A 25,706-nucleotide genomic window follows, 5' to 3' on the forward strand; every position below is an offset into this window, starting at 1 on the left:
TGCCGGAAACACCCGGACCTTCTCCATCGCCATTGGCTGAACACCGCACGCTGCCGCCCTCCGATTGGCTGTGTCTGCTGTCCATCAGCACCGCACAGTGCGCGCTTGGAGCGCGGGTTCGAGATTTCGAGGGTGAAAGGTTACGGCCGTCGCTTAACCTGGCGATGGAGGGAGTTCTTTTTCGGATCGGCCGAGCAGTCCGTTAAGTTGTGTGTAAGGGAAAAGCGTTGTCGACGCCTGTCAAGTTCGAGCATTTTGTTAAAGGAAAAGACGACTCTTTTTTAAAAATTGAAAACATACGCACAAAGTGAAGGGGTAAAATCTAACCTGCTGGTTCAGCGATTGGAGGAAAGTGACGGAAGGTGGGGCTTGCAGATGATTGATGGATGTCATACAGAAAGTGATTGGGACAGTCAGCCGTCAATCAGAGCCCGGGCGGCCAGCACGTATGGTTGTAGAGGGGTGGGAGGGTGGTTGGTAAATAAAGCGGTGGATGGGCGAGTTGTGCGTGCGGCTGTAAGGCATCTGTCAGTCAATCACTGGAGTAGCCCTAGTATCTTCCTCTATCCCAGGCACCCATCAAACTCCACCCAATATTGCTGTCCTTCACTTTGGGTACAGAACGTTAGATTTTTTTTTAATCCTCGAAACAAGAACAGAAATTGTTCGAGAAACTCGGTAGGTCCGGCAGTGTGTGTACAGAGAAAGTGTTTCTGATTTCAGCGACCACTGCTCGGAACTTCCTGGACTCTTGTCAGGAGAGAGGGGGATGAGGTGTACACTAAAAATAACGATTGGAGGTTCTCACTTCCCCGAAAAATGTTGAGTGATTATTAGTGTGCTTATGTGTACTTTAAAAAGTTCGTTAATACTAGGCTTATCGGAAATAATTGGACATCCTACATCAAAACATGTTGCATTTTTTGTAAGTGGACAGGTCCCAAACTGAAACTTGGCATTATATTTTTGCATAGACGCCCTGAAAACCTTGCTAGCCTAGTTCTGAAGGTCGATCACTGGACCCGAAACATTAACTGCATCCTCTTTACAGGTGGCAACAGACTTGCTGAGTTTTTCCTAGTAATTTGTTTATATTTCAGTTCAGGTGTGTTCATGATTATGTTCTTTTATTAAAAGTACAAAGTATATTTCACCCAAAAAAATACATGAACTGTTTTACACAAAAGAACTACTTGAAACAGATCAGATCAAATAGGCAATGGGCTCAGGAGTGGCAGATGGATGTTGAGGTTGGTTGGCTCACCGAGCTGGTTTGTTGTTATACAGACATTTCGTTATCATGCTTGGTAACATCCTCAGTGCAGCCTCTGATAAAGTGATGATGAGTTAGGAGGTCACGTGCAGCTGTACAGGACATTGGTTAGACCACGATTGGTATACTGCATTCACTTGTGATCTCCCTACTACAGGAAAAATGTTGTGAAACTTGAAAGGATTCAGAAAAGATTTACAAGGACATTGCCAGGTTTGGAGGGATGAGCTATAAGTGGAGGCTGAATAGGCTGTAGCTATTTTCCACAGAGCATTGGAGGTTGAGCAGTGACCTTATCAAGGTTTATAAAATCATGAGGGACATAGAAAGAGTAAATAGCCAAGGTCCTTTCCCCCAGGGTAGGGGAATCCAAAACTAGATTACATACATTTATAAGGGATCTAAGGGACAACATTTTCTTGCAGAGGGTGGCACATGAACTGGTGAATGAACTGCCAGAGTAAGTGATGGAGGCTGGTACGTTTACAACTTTTAAAAGGCATCTAGATGGGTATATGAATAGGAAGGATTTAGAAGAATACAGGCTAAATGCTGGCAAATGGAATTGGATTGCTAAGGTTTTGGAGTAGATCTGTAGCTCGGGTTGTGGGTGTTGAGGTTTTCCCGCCTGGTTTTTAAACCCTGGGGTCTGTTGCGATAGACTGGCTCACTTCTGGGTTTCCTTCGTAGTGGAATGTACATGGGGTGGAGTTCAATGTGTTTATTATTAGCCTACTTCGTGGAGTGCCATGCTTCCCGGAATTCTCGTGCTTGTCTCTGCCTAGCCTGTCTCAGGATCTTGGCATTGTCCCAGTTGAAGTTGTGGTTCTCCTTGTCCATGTGGATTGAGATGAGTGAGTATTGGTCGTGTCTTTTTGTAGCCAGTTTGTGTTCATGTGCTCTTGTTGTTAGTTTCCTTCCTGTTTGTCCGATGTAGTGTTTCTCTCAGTCTCTGCAGGGGGTCTTGTAGGTGACATTGGTCCTGTCCATGGCGGGGAGTGGGTTTTTAGTTCGGGTGAGTACTTGTCGTAGGGTTGATGTGGGTTTGTGTGCCACTCTGATGCCCAGCGGTCATAGAAGTCTTGTGGTGAGTTCTGACATGTTCCTGATGTGGGGTAGTGTGATGAATTTGTCAGGGCCTGTAGAATCTTTCTGATGCTGTTTCTGTAGGCGTTTCTTGACCTATTTTTGGATTGGTTTCGTATATCTGGTTGGCAAGGACAAGTTGAACCGAAAGGTCTGTTTCCATGCTGTACAGCTCTATGATTCTACCAGAGCTAAAGATTTACCCTCAACAAGAACCTGACAGATGCTCAATGTTAGTTGAGGTCACCTTGTTTCCACTTTAAAGTTTCTTCTTCAGTTGGCTGAGCTATAATTGGTTTCTGGAGTTTTCTTGGTGTTAACTTACAAATAGTTTCAAAGCAAACATGTCTTCTATACCTCAGCTTCCAACATCTGGGGATATTTTATCCTTGAGCCACACAGGAATTTTTCTCCAGCCCTGACTTTTTGAAGACTGCCAGACAAGCAGCACCTTTTCGCACATAGGGAATGTCTGCCCATTACCTGCGATAGGGTTAGTTTCTCAATCTTGTGCGCTGCTGGACCTTACTGGCTAGGCATCAGCAGTTGTTTTTAAAAACGCTCTTCTACCACTTTTTCCTAATAGACCAAACTGTTTGCCTGGACGTCTACTGTGTAACAAACTTCAGACACTCCAGGAACAATGGTGTGGGTTTTCTGATGACCAGATAGGTGTTATTCCAGCATTGATGGGAGTTGCACTGTGAGCCCTGTGGATCCCCATCCTGGCAGATATCAGAGGAATGGCCAAGAAATTTGAAGATTCCAAGGGGCAATTACTCTATGCTTGGAACTCTCTGGAAGTCTCCATTTAAACTACAGAATTCAGAGGTCTCCAGTGAAATTTAGTAAATCATAAATCAAAGTGTTAGACTGTTAAATGCATTGTCTTAACCTAACACTCCAAACACACCTTCAGATCAGCTACACTTCCCTGACCATCACCTGACACTCCTGCATATCACCCCATTTCAGACCCAATCCATCTTCAACCATTTTGGATCCAACCTTATCCTCTCTCACCCTTCACCTGCTCCAGACACACTCGTCCCTTTTCCCCAGACACAAGTCTGCTTTGCCCCTTGCCCGTTCTGGACCCAACCTGCTTCTCCCTTCCACCCCAGAGACTTGACCCCCCTTCTCCACCTCTACTGCACTTGCAACCCCTGACCCAATTCGCATCCTTTCCCACCAGACCTAGTATTCCCACACATCCTGACCTATACCAGGCGATCACTCTCCTGGCCCCCTTCCTTGCCATCACCCTAACCTCACACTTAACATATATGCTTACTATTTATCAGTAACTGTTAAAGCGACAATGTTTTTGGACCTTTGTCATGGGTTTATGGTTTGCCTTTTCCTGGACCCTCAGCATTACCAAAGAATTGTCAGAAATGATGAATGGCTCCACATTTTGAAGGAGCCCTGATCAGAATCTCATCATAGAAATTCGGAGCTCTCTCCTTTCATTTTAAAAAAAAGCAGACTAGTAAACTGCACAAAGTTACTGCATCTAAGAAAATTCAACCCCCATATCTCCCCTTAACACATAGAAACACAATATGGTAATGCACATCAAATTTAAGACTATACATGGTTTTGACCACTTTAGAACCCAATATTACAAATGATATCACACACATTGAGTCAGCATGTCATTTTCAAATGTCAATCACTGTGTACCACATTTATTTATATAAAAGCATCAAGTTTTGAACTGCTTCAGAATACTGTTTCATAAGCAAAGTACAGCCACATTTTGTACAGCTAGATCCCACAGATAGCAAAACAATTTTCAACCAATTATTTCTATTTGATGAAGTTACATGACAGGAGGGTTGGCAGACAGAATTCTTTTTTGAATGCTGAAGTACTCTCCTTTGAATATTGAAAGGGGATCCTAACTGCTCATCTGGTGCTGTGGAAAACGGCCTTCATTCAAAGACATTACATGCATTATCAAAACTGTCTTGTTCTGGATGAAAAATAATAAATTTGTACACAGCACTAGCTAATTTCCCCAAGGTTATTACAGAAGAGTGAGAGGAGAAATAGTAGATTATTTTGCACCAGTGGCATGTTCACAGGTGAGGAAAAGTTGAAAGGGTGGCAGAACCAGATTCCATATGAAAATTGAATATGTACTCGAGAACAAATTTCATGGTCATGACATAAGACAAGACGACCCAGGGCACTTAGGAAAAATATAAAGCTATTTGGCTCATTGAGTATGCTCATAGTTGATCACATAATACATAACTCTACTTTCCTGCTTCATCTCTATAACCCTCAATTCCCTCAACAGCCCTCTATGGTAAAGAATTGCACTAATTAATCAATTCTGCCTTAAATAGGTCTCCCCTTATTCTGAGATTATGCTGTCTGATTCTTGATTTTCACTCAAAAGGGAAACAACCTCTCTGCATTTACCCTATCAAGATCTGAATGAGGGCAGCTTCAAGAACACTCAAGAAGCTTGACACCATCCAGGAAAAGTGGCTTGCTTGATTTGCACCACATCCAAACATTCAGTCCCTGCATCACCGATACACAAGCAGCAGGGTGTACTATCTACAAGATGCATTGCTGAAATTCTTTGGACAGTACCTTTCAAACCCACAACCACTACCATCTAGAAGGGCACAGACAACAGATGCATGGGAACACCTCCATCTGCAAGTTCTTCACCAAGCTACTCACTATCCAGACTTTAGATAAATATTGCCATTATTTTCCAATGTCGCTAGGTAGGAATCCTGAAATATCATTCCTGATAAATTGTGGACTGGAGCAGTTCAAGAAGGCAATTCACTATCACCTTCTCACAAGCAGCTACAGATGGGCATTAAATATTGGCCCTCTTAGGTAACCTGCTAAATGCAGTGAATTTGTAAATACTCTGCTGTAATATCCTTTATAATACTCATAACATTTCCCAGTATCATGTGTCAAACTATCTAGTCGTGTGTGTGTGTGTGTGTGTTTTGTCTCCTTTTTTTGAGTAAACATGTTTGGCAGTTTTCCAGTGCTCTGTGACTTTTCCTAAATCTAAGGATTCTTGCAAGATTTATTTAAGCAATGTCTCAAGCTGCTTTCAACAGCACCTATCTCCCCACCTTGGGGAACAAGGGCAGGAGATACATTAGAACACCACCACCTGCAAGTTCCCTTCCAAGTTACACACCACCCTGACCTAGAACTATATTGCCATTTCTTCACTGTGACTGGATCTAAATTTTGGAACTGTGGGTATACTTTGCACCTGAAGAACTTCTGTAGTTTAAGATGACAGCTCACCACAATCCAGAAAAATTAAGCAGGACAATTAATATTGGCCTCATAAGTGACACTCACACAACAAGTATTTCATACATACTAAAGGATGAGTACAGTAAATTCGTAAACTGTTTATCTGTCTCTTGATCAGGTAGGAAGTAACAGAACAACAACATATTTACACACCTATTCAGTGAGTAGCATATCCTTGGCACTTTGAGTCAAGTTAGTTTCCCTCTTATTATACCTCTGTGTCTTGGTCGATTTTAACTGCAGTTCATCCTAAATGGAAAAGGGATTGTTTCCTCTTCTTTCTTATTCTTTGAACCCAAAATTTTTCATTCCCAGTTTTCTAACATTTTGCACAATTTTAAAACCCAGGCTTAACAGCCCTTATACTGAAGCAACAGACCAGACTCGCACCGTTAACTTTGTTTCTATCTCCACCGATGCTATCAGACCTTCTGAGTTTATCTAGCATTCTGTGTTTGTTTCAGATTTCCAACAGCCACAGTATTTTGTCTTTGTTAGCGCCTAAACAATAATTTGTAATTTATCCCATTTCTCCGACTCTGTAAAATTTGTGGGTCGAAAAAATGGGCTTTCAACCATCAGATTAATTTCTCAAATTTAAACAAAATGGCAAAATCTCCTCTATAAAAATGCTTTTGTTTTAATTAGCTGATTTATAACATTTGAAATCTAGTACTCAAAGAGAAAAATCACTTAAAATAGCCCTGTTCTGACTGGAAACTTGGTTACATTGCTAGATTAGACATCCTGCCTTATTCTTTGTACCGAGATCTTTTAAGCAATTACCTAAGCAAATGGAAGAAAAAGATGGAAAAAGTAGTCAAAAGCAGCAGACAAACCCACGAAAACCTCCAGGACCCAATTGCACTTAATTTTATATTCTAGACAATGCAAAATGGCTGAGTTTTCTGAGCCTTTCTTAAGAAGAGACCTGGCCTGAAAGATCAACTTTCCTGCTCCTCTGTTGCTGCCTGGCTTGCTGTGTTCCTCCAGCTTCAGACCATATTGTGTATTGATAAATTCAAACCTGCAGATGTTAAAATATTACATCTAAAGTAATAACTGGAATTTTCAAGTATTACCTGGGATTGGTCCAATGCATAAAAACATATTGCCTTTATGGCCTATCTAAACTGAACTCGATGTTGTATGAGACAGTGTGTAACTTAAAGAGTAATTACCACCACAAAATAAGCTCCACAAATCAGAATATAAAACACAGTTCCTGCGAAGGACTAAGCAGTGTTATAGTTGTTCAGTTGTCTCAAAATTTGTATCACAGTGTTCAGAGCGGTAATGTGTACTTACTCTTACATTGACCTTGGTGTCTCATAAAGGACTATCATGTATCTTAGATATAATGTAAAAAAAGATATTAAATCTTGTGTAATAGACTTTTACTGTTAATGATTGAGTCCCTTTTCTACTGAAAATTCTATTTGGGCATTCTTCCCCACTTGATATCTGTAACTTAGACTTATAGCAGCAAGGAGGAATCATGACTGTCAATATATTCAAGGTATCCCAGACGTTGCAGACAATATGACCACAGCATCATAAGATGATGTCAGCAACAGTCATGTGAAGATGCAGGTTAGTCACATTTATAGGACAATATAGATTACAAATCGCCACTTTTCATATGTAGTTTGGTTTAATTATCAAATTTTAAACAGTATCGGAGTAATTGACTGTAAGTGGCTTTGATGTCCCTGAGATATATTGAGGTAAGGGGAATGGAAACCATCCAGATTTTGATAGTCAATTAATGAGTGTGTATACGATACTATTTGAAAGGATTATTAGATATCAAAGGAAATAAGGGATACATAGCTAGTCGAAGAAGATAGAGTTAGGGTACAAGATCAACTATGATGTAGAATAGCAAAGCAGACTTGAAAGACTGAACAGCCTCCTCTCATCCTATTTCTTACATTGTGTACAACACAGCGGGGAGTTAATTTGGGATCTTTGGCAGTGGCAACTGTCAAAATATTGTTAGCTATTGTACTTTACACTGTCTGCCACAATTGCTCAGGGATTAGCACTGCTGCCTCACAGCACCAGGCACCTAGGTTCAATTCCACTCTTGGGCAATTGTCTGTGTGTAGTTTGCACATTCTCCTGTCTATCCGTGGGTTTCTTCCATGTGCTCCAGTTTCCCCCCATAATCAGGTGTGCAGGTTAGGTGGATTAGCCACAGGAGATTTAGGGTTACAGGGATGGGATAGGGAGGGGAATGGGTGTGGGTTGGCTGCTCTTCAGAGGGTTGACATGCATTCAATGGGCTGAATGACCTGTTTCCACACTGTAGGGATTCTACAAATTAAGAACAGCGCCAAATGGCTTATCATTGAAGAGCTTGAAGTTGTTCTGCAAGTCTGATCCAGCCAGCTATTGCAGAGCTGCCTTATAAGAAATTGTTTAGCAGCTCACAAAGAATCAAGCTGCAGTCCAAAGCAACCATCAAATCTTAGAATATCACCGGACAGTAGATGGCCATTCGGCCCATCAAACCTGAATTTGTTTCACTTCCTTTTTCTCATCTAAATATTTATCCAGTTCCATCTTGAAAGCCACTATTGAATCTGTACCAATCCCCCTATCAGGCAGTCATTGCAAATCCTAATTAATTATTGTGTAAAAAATGTTTTTCCTTATGCTGCTTCTGGTTCTTTAGCTAATCATAAATTTATAACCTTTAGTTCGTGGACCTACAGTCGTTGGAAAGTTCTGCAGAATTTAGTCAATATAATCCAATCATGCTTTTAATAAAATCTGCTGCACCTTCCTCCAAAAACTTATCATTCTTTAAGTGTGGCACCCAGAATTGGACACAGAACTTTGGTCAAGCCAGTGTTCTGTGTGGGTTTAGCATAATTTCCTGACTTGAATTCTGTTAATAAAATCCAGGATCCCTCATGTTTTATTAACTGTCCTGGCAAATGCAAAGATTTGTCCACTAGCACCCCAGGGTCCGTCTCTTTTTACTCATCTTTTTTAAATTGTATAGCATAGTTATGCTCTACTCACTCTTCCTACCATTTTATCACAGTTTTTTTCTGCGCTTGAATATCATGGATCTGACTGCACATTTCACAAGTTTCTTTGTTTGCCACATTTCCAAGTTTGGTATCCACCTTCACTTTAATGTGGGTCCCATACCCCAGGGTTCAAGTCATTAAAAATTAAAAACACTGCTGGTCCTATCATTGACCCATTATCTTTTACTCAGTTCATTAACTTGGTAACATTACCACATTAGTGAAGGGCACCAGAATGCCAATAAATGCCACTCATTTTGTTGTCCTATCGCCAACTTATTAAAATTTGTGCATGGCCATATATCAAAATATCTTGCTGTTTATGATTGATTAATTTCAATTTAAAGAAATGTTCAGCAATTTTTGAAGATAGTCTGCCTTGCACAAAATTAATGCTCAGTGAAAAAACAATTGGAAATAGTGAAGGTCTATGGAAGCATATCAGCAGAAAAATGTAACATGGTTTTTGCATACTGCAATTTGTGACTCACAACCAATGTACCCTCCAAGCTGTGCACAGCTGTGCCAAGGTTCTGTGCATGGCCATTGGCAGCATTGTCTTCCAATTCTGGGAAGTTGCTGCGGTGCATAGACCTTAGAAATCCACGCAGCTGGAAAGAAAATCACCTTTGTTGATTTATTGTAAAGGAAAGAATGGAAACTGAATATGCTGATGTACACCAGGTTTTCAATGTTGTTAATGCCAGAACTCCGTTTAAAAGTGTGCTTGGGAAAAATTTCACTGGATTTTCAGACTGACTTGTTGAAGTTAGACCATAAGGCCAAAAGGTCTTGGAGCCCAAGTTCACCATTCAGCCCATCGAGTCTGCTGTGCTATTCAATGAGATTGTGGCTGATCTCAATCCTCAGCTCCATTTTCTGCATTTTCCCAATGACCCTTGATTCTTTTATGGATTAAAAAATGTCTGTCTTGAAGGACTTAATGAAGTAACCTCTACAGCCCTCTGCAATAAGGAAGTCCACATTCACTACCCTTGGAGAAGAAATTCTTCTTCGTCCCAGTCTTAAATGGGCGACCCTTTTCCTTTCTTTATTCATTCACTCACAAGATGAGGGCATCACTGGCTAGGTAGTATTTATTGCCCACCCTAATTGCCCAGAGGGCAGTTAAGAGTAAACCACATTGCTATGAGTCTGAAGTCACGTGTAAGCCAAATCAAGTAAGGGTGGCAGATTTCCTTTCCTGAAGGACATTGGTCAACTAGATGGAGGAACACAGCTGGGCCTGTTGTGTCCCTCCAGCTCCACAGTTATTTTTGACTCCAGCATCTGCAGTTCTTACTATCTGAGTGAACCACATGGATTTTTCTGACAACCCCAGGTCCCAAGAATATTATCTGGGTCTCTGGGTCAACAGTCCAACAATAATATCATTAGGCCATCGCCTCCCCTTATTCTGAGATTATGCCCTTTGATTCTAGATGCTCCCACAAGGCAAACAACCTCTCAACATCTAAACTATTAAGTCCCAAAAAGAGTATTGTATGTTTCAATATAGTCAGCTCACTCTTCGAAACTGTACTATCTAGAGGACTGACCTACTCAAATGTTTCCTCATAAGAAAGTCCCTCCAAACCTCCGATCAACCCAGTGAGCCTTCTCTGGTCTGCCTCCAATGCCAGTATATGTTTTCTTAGATAATGGAACTAAATTTATTGACAGCAATCTAGCTATGGTCTGACCAGTGCCTTGTCTACTTTTAAAGACCATTAGACATTGGAACAGAAATTAGGCCATTCCGCCCATCGATACTGCTCTCCCATTCAATCATGGTTGATAAATTCCTTAACCCCATTCTCCTGCTTTCTCCCCGAAACCCTTGATCCCTTTGATAATCAAGAACTTACCTATCTCAGTCTTAAAATGTACTCAATGACCTGACCTCCACAGCCTTCCTATTTTTTTAATACCCCAGTCCCTTTGAAATAAAGGCTAACATTTCATTTGTCTTCCCTCTCACTGGATAAATTTGTATGCCAGCTTTCTGTGAATTATAAGACCACCCCCCCCGCCCCCATTCTAAAAATCCCTGTGCTGTAGCTCTCTATAACGTTTCTCCATTTGGTGGAGGGAGTTAATGTTTGTGGATATAATGCCTTTGCTTTGTCCTGTACAGTGTTAATGTGTATGTGTGTACAATTAAATGATTGCACAACCAAATGGATAAAATCTGCAGTCCAGCCAACTCCAGCAATGAGTGAGAGCGGACAACTAACAGGAGGACGAGCTCCACAAATATACACATTTTCAACATTGGGACACCCCAGCATATTAGTGCAAAAAACAAGGCTAACACATTTGTGATTATCCTCAGCTAGAAGTTCCCAATTGATGGTACATCTCAGCCTCTTCTCCAAAGACCCCTGCATCTCACTTCCTTGTCTTCAATCAAATGAATTCACCCCATGGGATATCAAGAAACAACTTAAGATATTGGATACTACAAAGACTGAGGCCAGCAATGGTTTTGAAGAATTGGACTCTAGGTTTAATTAGTTCCTTAGCTAAGTCAATGAAAGCAAGACAAACCTGATCTTTGTCTTGTGATGGTCATCAAATGGAATCTTCTAGGGGTCCAGACCCTAACTAACCTGACGGCAGGCCTAACACCAGGTGTGAAAATGGAAGTGGGACTAGTCCAGAGTGGGCAGGTGAAGAGATCTGTCTGTGTTTCCAAAAACTGTTATCCCAATGCTTACTATGCAGCCAGTCGCTCCTCTATATACTATTGAAGCTTCCGAGAACTGTACAGTTCCCCCACTCCCCAAGCACCTTACTCATTCACCCTAAACCCTGACTCCCATCCTCTAACCAGTACTCATTTTCTCAACAGAACTCAGACATGCCACTGTAACAAGTGAATAGCTGACTGCTCCTTAAATTACCAAACTATTTCAAACAAAATACATAAATAATGTCAAGCTCTCTGCAAACCAATTTGGTATGTAGATTTCAGCCAACAACCAATAAAACTCACCAGGTGAAACAGACTTCAAAACTGCAATCTAAACAGCTATGTAGACTGAACTTACAAAATGAGGAAAAAAATTTACACTTGGCTATCATACTAGGTTACCTTTTAATTATGTAAATGGTCTCTATTCAGTTAATGACTTTTCTACATTGGTCTTTATTTGACAGTTGCCATTTGGCAGAAGTAACAATGTGGTAAACATATTGGAAGATGTAACTACCCAGTAAACAATGAAAGCTCGCCTTAACGAACACAAAGATCTCATGCTGTTACCTCACGATGAATTGTAAACAAAAATTTTTCAAGCTCTTCTCATCTCCAAGCCAAGTGTTCTGCCTTCCAACCAACAGCTGGTAGAGTCTTACTCGCTCCACGAAAAATAACTGACTTGGCTTGAGCCGCCAATGAGTCTTCATTGATGTCAGTTGTATTTTTTTGCATACAGCATCTAGGGTCCAGATCCTTCCCCACAGTATGGAAATAGCCAAGGACAGGAATGGAACTTGACTCATTTGATGGCCATGTTTGTCTGGGCTTACCGGGACCGTGAAAGTCCAACCCCTTGTCTTTGAAACTTTAAAGGCTATTTATTTGTGCCAAAGATTTCAGAAAAGATAATTAACCCCTTACAAGCTACATTTGCATGTTTACCAAATGTTTGCGCATTACAGACTCAAATCTTTCATTTCATAGCTCCCGAGTTATCATTGCTGCTTCCGTAACAAATCGCAGAATATATCACATTCTAAAACAAAATAAAACACAGAGTAGGCAACCATATCAAACAAGATACAAAGGGAAAGAGATTTGTTCAATGAACCCATGGCCTAGGCGGGATTGAATAAACTGGGGTAGTTAGGTGTTGGACCTTTCTGGCTCTTTTTTCCTTATGGTATATGCAGAATAGAAAATCAGTTTCATTTACACAAATGATAATGTGACAAATTCATAGCAGTTGAGCAGAGCTGCATATTTGCCGCAATATAACAACAGATGGTTTTGGTACTACTGTTTTATTAAGTAGTGGCTTTAACACTCGACTGTATCAGAACATTACAGGTGTGAATTCGGACCGTTCCTGCTGTAGCTACATTAGCAACTGTATCACTTGAACATCTTTTAGACCAGTCCCTCTTGGCTTATGATCTTCTTCAATTTTATGCCCAAGTCAGATCTGACCACCTCCCCATGCATTGGGCAAGGAGGCAGGTCCCGAATCCACTCCAGCCAGAATGGGGATCGAGCTCTGTTATGTTGATACTAATCTAGTCAACAGTGGCCACTCAGATAACTGACCACCCTCTAAGGAATTAAAATGCATGTTGCAATCCAGATCTTTGAATAGTGATGGTAGGGGCTCCTATCTGCTTTCCTTCAGACAGCTTACCAGGAATCTCTCCAACTTTCACCAAATGTTAGCAGAATTTAGAAGTGGATACTGAATCTATTTGGTTGCATATGAAGGCACAATCTTTAGCCATCAAGTACTCGAGTGTGACTTGAAACTTGGAACTTCTGGCTCAGAAGCAGGCATGCTACCCTCTGTCTTTTCTTACTTTAAGGTTGTTTAAGCACTCCACGAAGCAAGCCATTAATGAACACATTGAACTCATCCCCATATATGCTCCACTGCAGAGGAAACCTGGAAGTGAGGCAATCCATCACAACGGACCCTAGAGTTTAAAAAGCCAGGCGGGAAAACACACCGATGCTTCAGAGACTGCACTGAGGATGTTACCAAGCACAGTAATGAAATGTCTACAGAACAACAAACCAGTTCGGCGAGCCAACCAACCTCAATATCCACAACCTGAGCCACAGATCTACTCCAAGACCTTAAGGGTGTTTGTATAATTTCCAGTTGGAAAGTATTATTGAACTTTTGCAACAACCTGCGTTATCACCAGGCTGTTTGACCTGATAGATAAAAAAACAAGTTTCCTCCTTTGTTAATGAGTTACACTTCAAAAGATTAAATCAACTTTAAAGGCCTTCTCTAATTCAGTGATCATGGAATGAAATGGAATAAAAACTGAAAATAATGAAAATACAGATAGTTTCCAGCATTTTCTGTTAAAGATTTCCAGCATTTATTGTTATTGAACTCTTGTATAGTAAAGGGCCTACTTTCAGCTCCAGGTTTATAACAAACTTTAGTATTGCAGGTACAACTTATTTTCTATATTCAAATGAGAAATATGCAACAGTCTACACATATTCATGCTAACCATAAAGGTGTAAATATATCTTATGATATGAGCTTCTCAGGGGATTTTATGTATACTGATTATGTCCCTTGATTGCTTTTCTAAAGGTTCTCATCCACAAGTTGGAAGAAACAGTTCTCATTCAGCACAATATATTGATGTTGTCAGAAAGTTCAAGAAATACTTGCCAAATTAAATGATCAAGTAGTATTGCATCCTGTAAAATTCTGAATTTTCCACCTTGTCTGATTCTCTAAGTCTTTCATGGGTTTAAACATTTATTAGTTGTTAATCGTACAGCCGTCATGGTTCAAATGGTCATATTATAAGTGATCAATTCGTCCAACCATAAGGGTATCCTACAATTTAAATGTAAAAAATGAACTGACATGATAGATATGCATCTGATTAGATTTTTTTGCTCTAGACAGCCCATTGTAAATTAATCAGTCTCCTCTCTTGCCAGAAGCCAACAGTGTTCCATCATCCTTCTGAACTCACCATTCTTCAGATATGAGCCTCAAATGTGAATTGGTAGGCCTTTATACCACAAGGGGCCATTAGGTCAGCCAGCTAAATGGCTGTTTTGTGATTGTGAGCAACACCAACAGTGCAGATTCATTTTCCACACCAGCTGAGGTTACCATTAAGGTCCTGACTTCTCAACTGTGTTCCTCACCTTGTCGTGCTAACTCTCAGATTAAGTTCACCACCAGTCATCTCTGATGAGGTATCCCAATGGTCATCTGGGATAATGACAACTTTACTTGTACCACAGAAAGCATCACAATCAAGGAAAGTTCAATGTTTACCCAACATTCACATGTGCATAGACATTCACAAGATGATCTTGGACTGCAATATGAAGGGGAGCCATCTGAATTTTCTTCAGTCAAGTTGCTTTGCCATTTGCAGTGTCCTTATTGCTGCTATGACATCACCTACTTCAGCAAAAAACAGGAATCAAAGCTTCTGGTTTGTGCAGCTATAGGTAGCCAACTATATACAGGATAGTGTCGAATCCAAAGCCGGTGGAAAAAAAAATTCTTCAATAAGCATTTAACATTGCTGTCAGGAATTAACAAATATTCTATTTTGGTTCAAAAACCTGTCATCCTTATTTATCAAAATTTCTAAGTGATTCTGAACAGTACATGCATCAGTTGGCTGAGAAACTCTCGATTTTATGAACCTACAATTGTCTCAGGTGAGGCATTACTTCATTCACTGTGTTACTTAAGCATATGCAAGCTCAAAATTTGGGAAAGCCAAAAAGAGTGGCAAAATATTCCAACTCTAATTAAATAGAATACATGCTCCCAGGGTTGTTTCTCCAATTTTGCTGTCTTCTGAATGAGTCAGTTTTACTTCTCAGCCTGTAATATCACAGTCCAGTGCAACTGATGTTGATTTATTATGTCATTGACTTTGATTCCAGAAATGTAGATGCGCGCAGCAGGTCTTTTGAAAGGCTCTCTTGTGCTTCATGCATACGTTGCTGTGCTCGACCAAATGCCTCTGAATGGAAAAAAGACAAAGCATACAGTGAGAAAACTGAAAAATGTTTGTTTATCTTTGCAAACAAAATTATCTTCCATCCAATCAGGGAGTAGAGTAATAAGGTCAGTTATTCAATGAAAAGAAAAGTTGCAAACTGTTTCGCTCCAATCTGAGGAGAGTTCTATTAACTGCGTTGGTTATGCTTTTCAAAATTCCCACACTAGCCCTGCTGAAGAGCCAGGGCAAAACGTTAATTTAGCTCAAATTTAGGACATCAATGTGCTGAGCCATTGGCTATAAGAAAGTGCATTGCTATTGCTTAAACTCATCTGCTCTGGGACCAGTGCTTCCATGAAACTTTGTTTTTGTGAGAAGCCCTTTCTCCCCCACAATGTGCAGTTTCTTTAACAGTTATTACATAACCATGCACACGTTATTTTGCACAAAGACTGATATCTTTCAGGCTGGCAATTTACAAGCAATAATGCGTTAGACACTTCCAATCAGCAGACAGAAGAATCTTCGGTCCCAAACAAAACTAGCCAGGACTCAATCTTCCATTCCAGACAGAATAGGGTAATTCATAATGCAATGCTCGATAAAGAGCCCAAAACAGTCCCGCCTTACACCAAGGAGGCAAAGACACCAAGGAATGCAGTGGTGTGTTGAGATAGCATTAACTACTCACACAGTATAAAGATAAAGAAGAAACCAGCAGATACCCAAGCAGGAATAAACACTACTGATCAATTGTTTATGTAACAATTTACAGTCTCGCCTAAATGCACAGTATTGTAATACAGCTGCATATTAATGATCACATACCTATAACAGATTGGAGGGAAGCCTGATGTGAAAGTCCACCCATACGTTCCAGAACATTTTGTGATTTCTTCCTTGCCATGCTTGAATCAAGGAAAGACCTATCGAACACGACAACACAAACTCAATAGATTCATACACATCACAAAGTTCAGTCTAATTCACCCCACCTCAAATTCATCACCCATTTTCTCAGTAGATTATCAGCAATGATAGTTACTTAAATGATGTTACCAAATTAATGACTGCACTGGATTTTTATTGTTCCTTGGCTACATTTTCTGTTCAATTTTCTCTTACAAGTCAGTATGCCAGTCTGGGACATCTGGTTCTGACACTGTTACAGTAAGGATCAGATAAAGAAAATCCTGTTGGCTCGGTGGGTCCTGCTGAGTGTCTGTCTATATTCTGATTCAAAGAAGAAATTAAGACTGGGCTACAAATTATCCAGTTGCTCACCACAGGGCATACAGATGTACGAATGAACTCAGGAAACATTCTAATGGGACAGCCTTTCAGTTTCACTTGTTTAGTTGCCTTCTCTGCCAAAGCAACAACTTCCTGGGCTACAACTTCACAGCTTCGAGGATTCTTTGACAATTTGGTGAAATGACCGTTATTCACGTATGAGTTGATGCAGCCAGTTTAGGAGGATATTTGGTCAGGCTTGTACTGCCCTCACCTGATAAATTCATACATTCAAAGGTACTGTAGTATTGTGGTTATATCACTGGACTAGTAGTCCAGAGGCATGGATTTAATAATCCAGTGATAGAATTTCAAATGATTTCAACGGCAGCCGGGCATTTAAATGGAGTTCATTCCATAAATTTGGAATAAAACGTAAACATCTGCAATAGTGGCCATACATTTATTGGATTGTCATAAAGTTCTATCTGGTAATGTACTTTAGGGAAGGATATCAGCCATACTTATCTGGTATGACCGAAATGTGACTTCAGAACCAAAGCATTGTGGTTGACTAGCAAGCCACTCAAAATGTTTTCAAGAGGACAGCTTGTTCCCATCAAGGATAAGACAATTAGCAGCAGGCAAAATAATATTAGCCTTGTCTGCAACACCATTGGTAAGCATCATTCACCAGAACTAGTGATTCAAGTCATCCATCATGTCTGTCTGGTATTCATACATCTCTGGTCCACTCACCTGCACTGCTGCATGCAATTAAACCTCATGGTAACAGTTCCTGTTGTTTCGGTTCTGAAACCAAATCGACTCAATCTCTCTCCCTAAATGTAAAGAAGGTAGTTTAATTACATCTCAATCTTTGGTCTTTTTCCATAACATCCTTAATGTTTTACATCCTTCCTTTCTCGTTATATTAACTGTTCAAATTTCAATCCTCCTCCTTCCCTTCTTATCAACTGGCATTTATTGATCTGAAGGAGACAATAATTTAGTAGGAGCAAATAAAATGTTGTCCAAAGGTTTAGGCCAGGGTAGGAGAAATGAACAGTTTACAGGAGTGTGGTTGCAAGACAGGAGAGAGTTACAAAGATAGAGAGAACTGAGCACACAAAGGGACTTAAACACACAGATGAGAATTTTGAATATATTCTGAACAACGTATTAAGACATGTTATTACACACATCTGGAGAAAGCAGAGGGGGAGCAGGGTGGGGAAGATGGAGCTGTTTGAACCCAGGCCTTCTGTCTCCGATACAGGAGCACTATCACTGTGCCACAAAAGCCCAGGTTGAGAATTTTAAAAACTTAGAATGTTATGGAATGAAGCTAATACAAGTCAATTAGGATAGCTGTGATGTGGGAGAAGAATTTCATGCATGAGAGGAGAGGATCAGAATTTTAAATTAGCCAAAATTTACCACAGGTAGAGGGTAAATATTTGCCATCAGTAGAAGGGCCTGAGATTTTATTTTAGAAAGGCAGGAATTTGCCTCATTACAATGATCTGGTGACCCTACATAATTAACGACAAGTTGTTGCTGCAACTTTCCACTTGCCTTCACACCCATCAATTATACCACTGGAGTTGAAGGGTTCTGTTGTGATAGCAGTTACTGAATGAACACAGTTTGCTGTGAACGAAATGCAGGGGACGAACAGTTTAAATGATGTAAAGGCACCACTCTCAACCAGCCTCTGCAGTCCTGACTACGAATTTGCCTGTTGAGGTTATGCTAGTTTTTCAGCTAACCTGTTTAACTGATGCCAAAACCAGAAATTGCTGGAGCTGAGGAAGGATCACTCAACCTGAAATGTATCAGTGATAATGGGAACTGCAGATGCTGGAGAATCCAAGATAATAAAATGTGAGGCTGGATGAACACAGCAGGCCCAGCAGCATCTCAGGAGCACAAAAGCTGACGTTTCAGGCCTAGACCCTTCATCAGAGAGGGGGATGGGGTGAGGGTTCTAGAATAAATAGGGAGAGAGGGGGAGGCGGACCAAAGATGGAGAGAAAAGAAGATAGGTGGAGAGGAGAGTATAGGTGGGGAGGTAAGTAAGGGATAGGTCAGTCCAGGGAAGATGGACAGGTCAAGGAGGTGGGATGAGGTTAGTAGGTAGGAGATGGAGGTGCGGCTTGGGGTGGGAGGAAGGGATGGGTGAGAGGAAGAACAGGTTAGGGAAGCAGAGACAGGTTGGACTGGTTTTGGGATGCAGTGGGTGGAGGGGAAGAGCTGGGCTGGTTGTGTGGTGCAGTGAGGGGAGGGGACGAACTGGGCTGGTTTTGGGATGCGGTGGGGGAAGGGGAGATTTTGAAGCTGGTGAAGTCCACATTGATACCATTGAGCTGCAGGGTTCCCAAACGGAATAAGAGTTGCTGTTCCTGCAACCTTTGGGTGGCATCATTGTGGCACTGCAGGAGGCCCATGATGGGCATGTCATCTAAAGAATGGGAGGGGGAGTGGAAATTATTTGCAACTGGGAGGTGCAGTTGTTTATTGTGAACCGAGCGGAGGTGCTCTGCAAAGCGATCCCCAAGCCTCCGCTTGGATTCCCCAATGTAGAGGCAGCCACACCGGGTACAATGGATGCAGTATACCACATTGGCAGATGTGCAGGTGAACCTCTGCTTAATATCCAACCTCCGGATACAACGCAACATCCTCCGACACTTCCGCCATCTAAAATCCGACCCCATCACCCAAGACATTTTTCCATCCCCACCCTTGTCTGCTTTCTGGAGAGACCATTCTCTGCGTGACTCCCTTGTTCGCTCCACACTGCCCTCCAACCCCACCACACCCAGCACCTTCCCCTGCAACCGCAGGAAATGCTACACTTCCCCCACACCTCCTCCCTCACCCCTATCCCAGGCCCCAAAATAACTTTCCATATTAAGCAGAGGTTCACCTGCACATCTGCCAATGTGGTATACTGCATCCATTGTACCCGGTGTGGCTTCCTCTACATTGGGGAAACCAAGCGGAGGCTTGGGGACCACTTTGCAGAACACCTCCGCTTGGTTCACAATAAACAACTGCACCTCCCAGTCGCAAACCATTTCAACTCCCCCTCCCATTCTTTAGATGACATATCCATCATGGGCCTCCTGCAGTGCCACAATGATGCCACCCGAAGGTTGCAGGAACAGCAACTCATATTCCGCCTGGGAACCCTGCAGCCCAATGGTATCAATGTGGACTTCACCAGCTTCAAAATCTCCCCTTCCCCCACCGCATCCCAAAACCAGCCCAGCTCTTCCCCTCCACCCACTGCATCCCAAAACCAGTCCAACCTGTCTCTGCCTCCCTAACCTGTTCTTCCTCTCACCCATCCCTTCCTCCCACCCCAAGCCGCACCTCCATTTCCTACCTACTGACCTCATCCCACCTCCTTGACCTGTCCGTCTTCCCTGGACTGACCTACCCCCTCCCTACCTCTCCACCTGTACTCTCCTCTCCACCTATCTTCTTTTCTCTCCATCTTCGGTCCGCCTCCCCGTCTCTCCCTATTTATTCCAGAACCCTCACCCCATCCCCCTCTCTGAAGAAGGGTCTAGGCCCAAAACGTCAGCTTTTGTGCTGCTGGGCCTGCTGTGTTCATCCAGCCTCACATTTTATTAACTCAACCTGAAATGTTAACTCTGATTTCTCTCCACAGATGCTGCCAGACCTGCTGAACTTTTCTAGCAATCTCTGTTTTTATTTCTGACTTACAGCATCCACAGTTCTTTCAGTTTCTCTTTAATTGGAGTTTGTTCCAGCTACCCACCAACCTAGTTAGTTTTGAAAGCTCAATGCAACGCAGGAGGCAAGTCAAGGGGTCATTAGAATAAATCAGGTCATCAGAAAATGACAAACATGAATAAGAGTTTCAACAAATAGATTAAAGTAGAGATGAACGTTGTTACGAAGGTGTAAGGGGTCATTTTTGTAATATGGAGCTCAGCTTGGAATCAAATACCGTGGAGAGAATGCAAAAACTTGCTTGTTTGAGAAGATTTTAAGTCTCTGGTTGAGAAAGGAGTTATAGTAATTGGCAAGGATTAATGGTCAGGGAAAATGTTGCCGCCTCCAATTTTAACTTTTCTTCAAGACTACTAGATATGTATTGGGAAGAAGTATGGTGCACAAGTGGAAGTAGTGGTTTAGAGATGGCACAGAATCAGAGGAAACAGGACATGGAGAAATGGCACCATGAATATCGAGCTGCTTAGAGGTCAAGACAGGATTAGACAGAGGATGTTTTGGGAAGAAGTATGGGTAGTCTTGGCAAGAACAGACACTGAAGATGGTAAAAGACGTGAGAGAGATGGCACAAGGTGAGAAATGTGAAAAGCAGAAGTTCCTAAAGGAGACAGAGTAAGGCAATGGTGGTGTGGTATCAAAGGAGGTGGAACAGAAGGCCAAGCAGTGGGATTTCCATAATGAGCCAAAACAGCCTCGCCAACTTGTACCTCATACTCAGTTTCCATATTGTATCTGAGACAGATATGTTATTGCAGTAATGGCACATTTTTATACCTTGTGTTTCCAGCTCTGGCAGGTGCTCTTCCAAACCCCAATGTTAAGTAGATGACCTGCATTCAAGGTCAGATTCATCTATGTGCAGCTACCCACACAACAAGCAAGCTGGTTGCTGGAAGATCGCAAGGTCTCCATCTTACATCCAATTCATCACACAACTTAGGACCTCCCCTAGCAAAATACCTTTGAAAATATCATTTTATCAGAATCACCCCTTTTCTTCCCCTTCATTCCTCTTCCTCCTTTTCACCCTTCCCCTTCTTGATGTCCATTAACTTTTAACATTTTATTTTCTTTTCTCTCCTGCTTTTCTCTATTCTGTAAAACATTTTTGAATTGTTTTATTTCTTATTCTCCTTCCCGGTCACCTTCAAAGTTCTTGTTTCTTTTTTAAGACTTTACCCAGTTACTTTATGTGCCTAGACTTTGATAAAACTTCTACTCATGCTCAAAATCTTGCACAGACTCTTTTTTTTTCATTGAAATCCATGATTCAAACTGCAATGGTTGCAAATGCCACCAAGGCTTGGAGCTGATTAGCAAAGTAGAGAAAAGGAAAACTAGCAGTCAAATATTTGGCAGAAGCAGACCAGCAATCCAAGAAGGAAATAGGCTTTAGCAATTGAATGCAGCTTCCCTGGGACCAATCAAATTGATGACTGTGTTTACTTAAAACCAATCAAGTCCAGAGATTAGTTTCATACTGACTGACTGGAATTTTTTTACTACATTTTTCTCTTAATTTTTTTTGCAGTCATTTTCTTCCCTTTTACATTGAAGTCCCCATCTGCCTTTGGGTACATCATTCAAATAGCAATTCAATATTTGGGAGTCATGATTACAGACATCCACCAAGTCAAACCCGGTCTATCCAATGACAACCTACAATGATCCTTTCTCCAGCAAAGATTGCTATGCAGCAGCAATCAGGAGCAAGAAATAAAGTTAATTTTGTTTATCTTTCTCAATTAGGAAACAACACCAACTGAAGTTGCACAAGCAAAAGTCTGGCTTAAATTTGCTGGTGCAGCATTGGAAGAGATTCAACCTAGGATCTTCCTGCTTTTCAATTCAGTACCACACAACTTGAACTTACAATTCAAGTGATTAGGATGACGCAGGGCACCTGTTACACACAAACATTTCACATCACCTCCAGTAATTTTCATGGCTACCTTGAATGTGCTTGGGATACGGATGTATGTCATATCTTCCAGTTCGAGGAAGCCACCAACAAAAAATCTCCGCATTTCTGCCACAGTTCCAGGGACAATTGGTCTCCAGGTCTGACATGTGAGAGTGTAGCTACCTGAAAATAAAAACAAATTATACGATTCAACAAAAAGCAAACAACAAAGTAGGCCAGTGAATAACTTTAGCTATTAACAACTCAGTTCTGGTACCTAGCTTCAAGTTTAGCATAGGCATAACAATGAAAGGATCTAACAGAAAATGAAACACGAGACTGAAAATATAACGTAGAAATACTGGAAAAGTATTCTGTTGCAGTGGTCTTGGGAAATATCCAAAATGTGAATGCATTACTTTAGATTTTGACAAACTATCAATAGGAGTTCAATTTGCAGTCACAAACCAAACCCCACACACATCACAAGACCATCAGAAGATAATCAATTTTTAAGAGGAGATTTGTAGCTTGGGTTGTGGATGGTTGGCTCACTGAGCTGGTTCGTTGTTCCGTTAACGTTTCATTACCCTGCTGGGTAACATCATCAGTGCAGCCTCTGATGAAGCGCTGTTGTGTTTTCCTACCTGTTGTTTGAACTCTGGGACAAGCAAAGCAGAGACAAGCATGAGAATTCCTAGAAGCCTGGTACTCCACTAAGAAAGCTATCAATAAATACATAGAGCTCAACCCCATATACACTCCACTGTGAAGGAAAACTAGAAGTGAGGTAATCCAGCCCAATAGACATCAGAGTTTAAATAACAGGTGGAAAAACGCAACAGCACTTCATCGAAGGCTGCACTGATGATGTTCCCCAGCGGGGTAATGAAACACCTGCAGAACAACGAACCAGCTCGGCAAGCCAACCAACCATGATAATCGTTTTTCTTTAATCTCAGTTAGAGATCACAGTCAAGCAGGTGTGGGAAACCAAAACACACCACATTGACTTAGGTGAGAATGTGCTTCTAGAGTACAAGGAAAGCAACTGAAAGCAGAGTAAAAGGAACTTCATCTTGCATCTATCTGTGCTGACTGAGTCTTGAAACTTTTCAGTACTATCTGTAGATAATAAAAAGAAAAATGTTCCATTCTCCAACAGAGTCACTAGATGTGCATTGAAATATATAATGTTTATTAACTTGAATTTTTTCCTAATAATTGAAATGGTCATTTAAGATAATTCATCATTTAAAGAATATCCTTTCCAGATGAGGAAAGAACACTGCAATCTTGACTCGTTGGATATTAAAATATGCTTGTTGTGCTTTTGCAAACCAATTGCTGAAAGTCTAGCTGCTATTACATATTTTGTTTCAATTATTTCCACCACATAGACTTGATGGAAGATAGATTGTGCATTGGGTTTGTTACGTCTACCCCTGAAGGTGGGTGGTTGTAATGTTTTGTTTTTTCATCTGTTAACAATATATCACAGAAACTAACATACATTTCAACAAAACTCGGTAAATGGATGGGTGTACCCTAAGAAAGAACTGATTTATTATTGGCAAAGTAGTAATTCTGAAAATTGTTTGAAAGATCCATGAACATTAGGAAATAAGGTAAATTAACTTTTTAAAAGAACATTATGAATTGTTTCAAAATGTTGTGTCCCAACTGCTGTGCACTATTTCATTACTACTGTCAAAATGTGAACAGACTCTTCAAAGCAGGTTGTTAGATATGGTCTGGGCTGAAACCTCTTCAGTGAGATGAAAGTTATTAATGATTTATTTCTTCAGCTTTGCAGTTACAGAAGGAAGCCACAGTGGTACATACTATGGGAAGAGAAGCAAGTGAAGCGGAATGAAAAGTTGCCTGAGCATTGACTATAGAACGTCACCAGAAAGAAACTGTCCGCTATCTCAGGTGAAGATTGTAATGGAAAGCTCAAAGTTGTGAAGGTGAAGGAGCTCAAAGACTTTATTTCAAAGCCTAGGACAAACTTAGCCATAGAAATGCATCAATTTGCCTTCAAATGTAATCTCAAGTGGGACAGGAATAAGGCTAGCTTTCCTCCTTGCCATTGTACTCATGCAAGTTGCAGGAAGACCAAACCAGCCTGGTTCAGATTTTTCCAATAGTGTCTCAACACTCATTGACCAGGTACGCATTAAGAATGATCAGACAAGCGTGGCAGAAGACCACTGTGGGCAACCATGAAATTGTTTGCCATCAGGAATTTGTGCTAAGGAGCATGGAGGGGAGACCGCTGGTGAATTTTAAAAAAACACTCGAGAATAGTAAATGTTACAAAATCAGACAAGTTTGGAAATATTCAGCACTTGTGGAGGGACAGATCAGGTCTAAATTGTCTTCAGAGCACATATCTTGCCAGTTGTCTCCGTGCTTGCTAATTAATTTGCTGAATGTGACAGTATTTTTGATTTTAGTTCTCATTAGAGACTTTTTCTTACCAGGACTATCTGGGATTCTAACATAACCGTATCCCTCAATGCGATGTCTTTGCCAGAAATCAGAAGAATGAACCCCAAAATAAAGCACAGGCCATTGTGGAAGGCAACCTAAAAACAAAATCCAGAAAATACCAGATTAATAACAGTACTTAAACATTTCTCACATTGCTGACAGGGTATTGTTAAGATGCTCAGATTCATTAGAATTATATATAAGGGACTGAATGCATCGAGATGCGAGAGATTCTCACACAACAGACTGGGAAGAACATAGGTACAGCTGAGCTTCATGTAAGGAAACAGGGAGAATAATTAAAATTATAACAAAAAAAAACTTTTGGTTGCATTAAGAAATAGCTATAGGTATGTGCTCATTTGGTTTGGAGGATGTAGGCTAAAGAGAGGCATCTCGGTGTCAAGAGATAACAGAGTGTGGAGCTGGTGGAGCACAACAGGCCAGGCAGCATCAGAGAAGCAGGAAAGTTGATGCTTTGGGTCAGATCCCTTCTTCAGAAATGAAATTCTGAAAGAGGGTCCCAACCCGAAACTTCAACTTTCCTGCTCCTCTGATGCTACCCGACCTCCTGTGCTCCTTCAGCTCCATACTGTGTAATCTCTGACTCCAGCATTGGCACTTCTTACAATCGCTGCGTCAAGACTATTTTTTAAAATCACCACTGGTAATGAAAAGAGGGAGAGGAAAGCACTTTTAAGAGATTTAGACTGGGAAGATATTGGAAAAGACAACTTTTACTTTCACAGTTGGCTTACCTCTAATTATTGGACAGTCTTAGACAACATTTAACCTTATTATCACAGTTGTATCATGACTTGAAGGTTACCTCAGATGCTGACACAGATGTAATAAGTATATCCCCAATCCATTCACACAGTGAATATTA

The 25,706-nt window shown here is 41.1% G+C and overlaps 1 protein-coding gene and 1 long non-coding RNA gene across 3 annotated transcripts in view; one reads left to right on the plus strand and one right to left on the minus strand.

The window, feature by feature from the left end:
• The first annotated feature begins 115 nt into the window (after positions 1–115).
• Positions 116–13,760, plus strand: LOC125464590 (uncharacterized). The gene is made up of 2 exons (XR_007250051.2): positions 116–362; positions 13,273–13,760. It is a non-coding gene; the product is annotated as an uncharacterized LOC125464590 (long non-coding RNA).
• Positions 13,761–14,640: 880 nt separating this feature from the next.
• The window catches only part of mks1 (MKS transition zone complex subunit 1), a 73,448-nt gene continuing 62,382 nt past the window's right edge, over positions 14,641–25,706 (minus strand). For both annotated transcript variants that reach the window (XM_048557167.2, XM_048557166.2), the window contains 5 exons: positions 24,805–24,912; positions 22,371–22,504; positions 17,407–17,489; positions 16,243–16,340; positions 14,641–15,435 (listed from right to left, as the gene is read on the minus strand). In XM_048557167.2, the coding sequence (XP_048413124.1) occupies positions 15,332–15,435; positions 16,243–16,340; positions 17,407–17,489; positions 22,371–22,504; positions 24,805–24,912 (527 nt within the window). In that variant the 3' untranslated portion in view covers positions 14,641–15,331. The remainder of the gene's footprint in view (positions 15,436–16,242; positions 16,341–17,406; positions 17,490–22,370; positions 22,505–24,804; positions 24,913–25,706) is intronic.

Source organism: Stegostoma tigrinum, chromosome 27 (genome assembly GCF_030684315.1).
Source record: "Stegostoma tigrinum isolate sSteTig4 chromosome 27, sSteTig4.hap1, whole genome shotgun sequence".
NCBI lineage: Eukaryota > Metazoa > Chordata > Chondrichthyes > Orectolobiformes > Stegostomatidae > Stegostoma > Stegostoma tigrinum.